This window comes from Coloeus monedula (assembly GCF_965178545.1).
Source record: "Coloeus monedula genome assembly, chromosome: 4".
Lineage (NCBI taxonomy): Eukaryota > Metazoa > Chordata > Aves > Passeriformes > Corvidae > Coloeus > Coloeus monedula.
The window spans coordinates 38,935,985-38,937,199 of record NC_138784.1 but is presented as its reverse complement, the minus strand read 5'-3'; the positions used below and the strand labels follow the sequence as shown (position 1 = coordinate 38,937,199).

Genomic DNA, 1,215 nt, shown 5'->3' with positions numbered 1-1,215 from the left:
TTTGATACGGCCTACATTCAGAAATTTCTTGCAAATAAGCCTTAAAAAAAAAAGGAAAACAAAAGAAAACAACCCTAATAAATAAAATAAAATACATTAAAATAAAGTTACAGTACATCATGTCTCCTAGAAGTCCCATCGCACCAAAGGATCTTTTCCAAGGTTCATAAATAATGGATTTGAAATGCTTCTCGGCACCGAGGGTGGCAAAGCAGCAGCAGCAGCTGGCCGAGGTTCAGGCTATTGAGCCGCTTCTCTCCGGTCTACCTGCACCTCCGGCGCTTGCCCATTTTCTGAGCCCCTGAAGCAGGTCCGCCACGAACGCGCTCTGTCCCTCTTCCCCGAAGCGCTCCGTGAGCGTAACCTGCAGTGAGACAGAGAGCACAGAGGGCGGCCCGTCAGGCGCAAGGCGGCGGCCGGGGCCGGCAGCCCCGCAGGTGCGGTGCGGCGGGCGCGGTGCCGGGTCCGTACCTGCGCTAGGCGGAGTTGGAGGCGCCGCGGAGGCGCGGGCCGTGGGGCGCCGCCAGGTGCTGCTGCTTCTGCCGGGTGGAGCGCACGGCCAGGATGGCCTGGCGGTTCTTGTACTGCACCATCTGCAGCGTGATCGCCGCGTTCCAGCCCTGCTCCTGCGCGCACCGAAAGTCGATCTCCTTCCCCTCGGCCATCACCACCGTGAAGTACACATACTTGCCCTTCCGCTCCACGCAGTCCACCGTCTTCATGTTGGAGAAGTGAAGCTCCTTGATCTTGGCGGCCGGCTCGGCCGGCGGCGCCGGCTGCTGCTGCTGTGGCGGCGGGGGGTGCTTGGGGGGAATGAGGAGCAGCCCCTCCTCGGTGAGGATACAGCGCTTCTTCTTCCAGAGCTGCAGCAGCCCGTCGCTCCTCTTCTCCAGCATGCCCTCCTTCACCGCCTTACAGCCGCTCTCCAGCATCCTTCTGGCAGGGTTAGACGGCCTCCGCCCGCAGGGGCTGGGCTCGGGGGGCAGCCGGCACCAGCCGAGCACTCTCCGCCGGGCGCCGGCTCCGAGGCGGAGGGCCGGGAGTGCCCCAGCCCGCAGGAAGCGGAGCGGCTGCCGCCCGTGCCGCGGCGTGGCGAGCGGCGGGCGCTGCCAGAGCGGGCGGCCGGGGTTGTCGGCGGGTTTTCCCTCCCCTCCGCTTTTGAACGCGCCTCTCCCACCCCAGAGTGACACCCAGCGGAAACGGCGGCTCCTCCCG

At 64.0% G+C, this 1,215-nt stretch overlaps 1 protein-coding gene across 1 annotated transcript; it reads right to left on the bottom strand.

The window, feature by feature from the left end:
- Positions 1–476: 476 nt before the first annotated feature.
- Positions 477–896, bottom strand: PHLDA1 (pleckstrin homology like domain family A member 1; the record flags this gene model as incomplete). Its single annotated transcript, XM_082280354.1, has 1 exon — positions 477–896. The coding sequence occupies one exon, from the start codon at positions 894–896 to the stop codon at positions 477–479; it is 420 nt and encodes a 139-aa protein (XP_082136480.1).
- Positions 897–1,215: the final 319 nt, after the last annotated feature.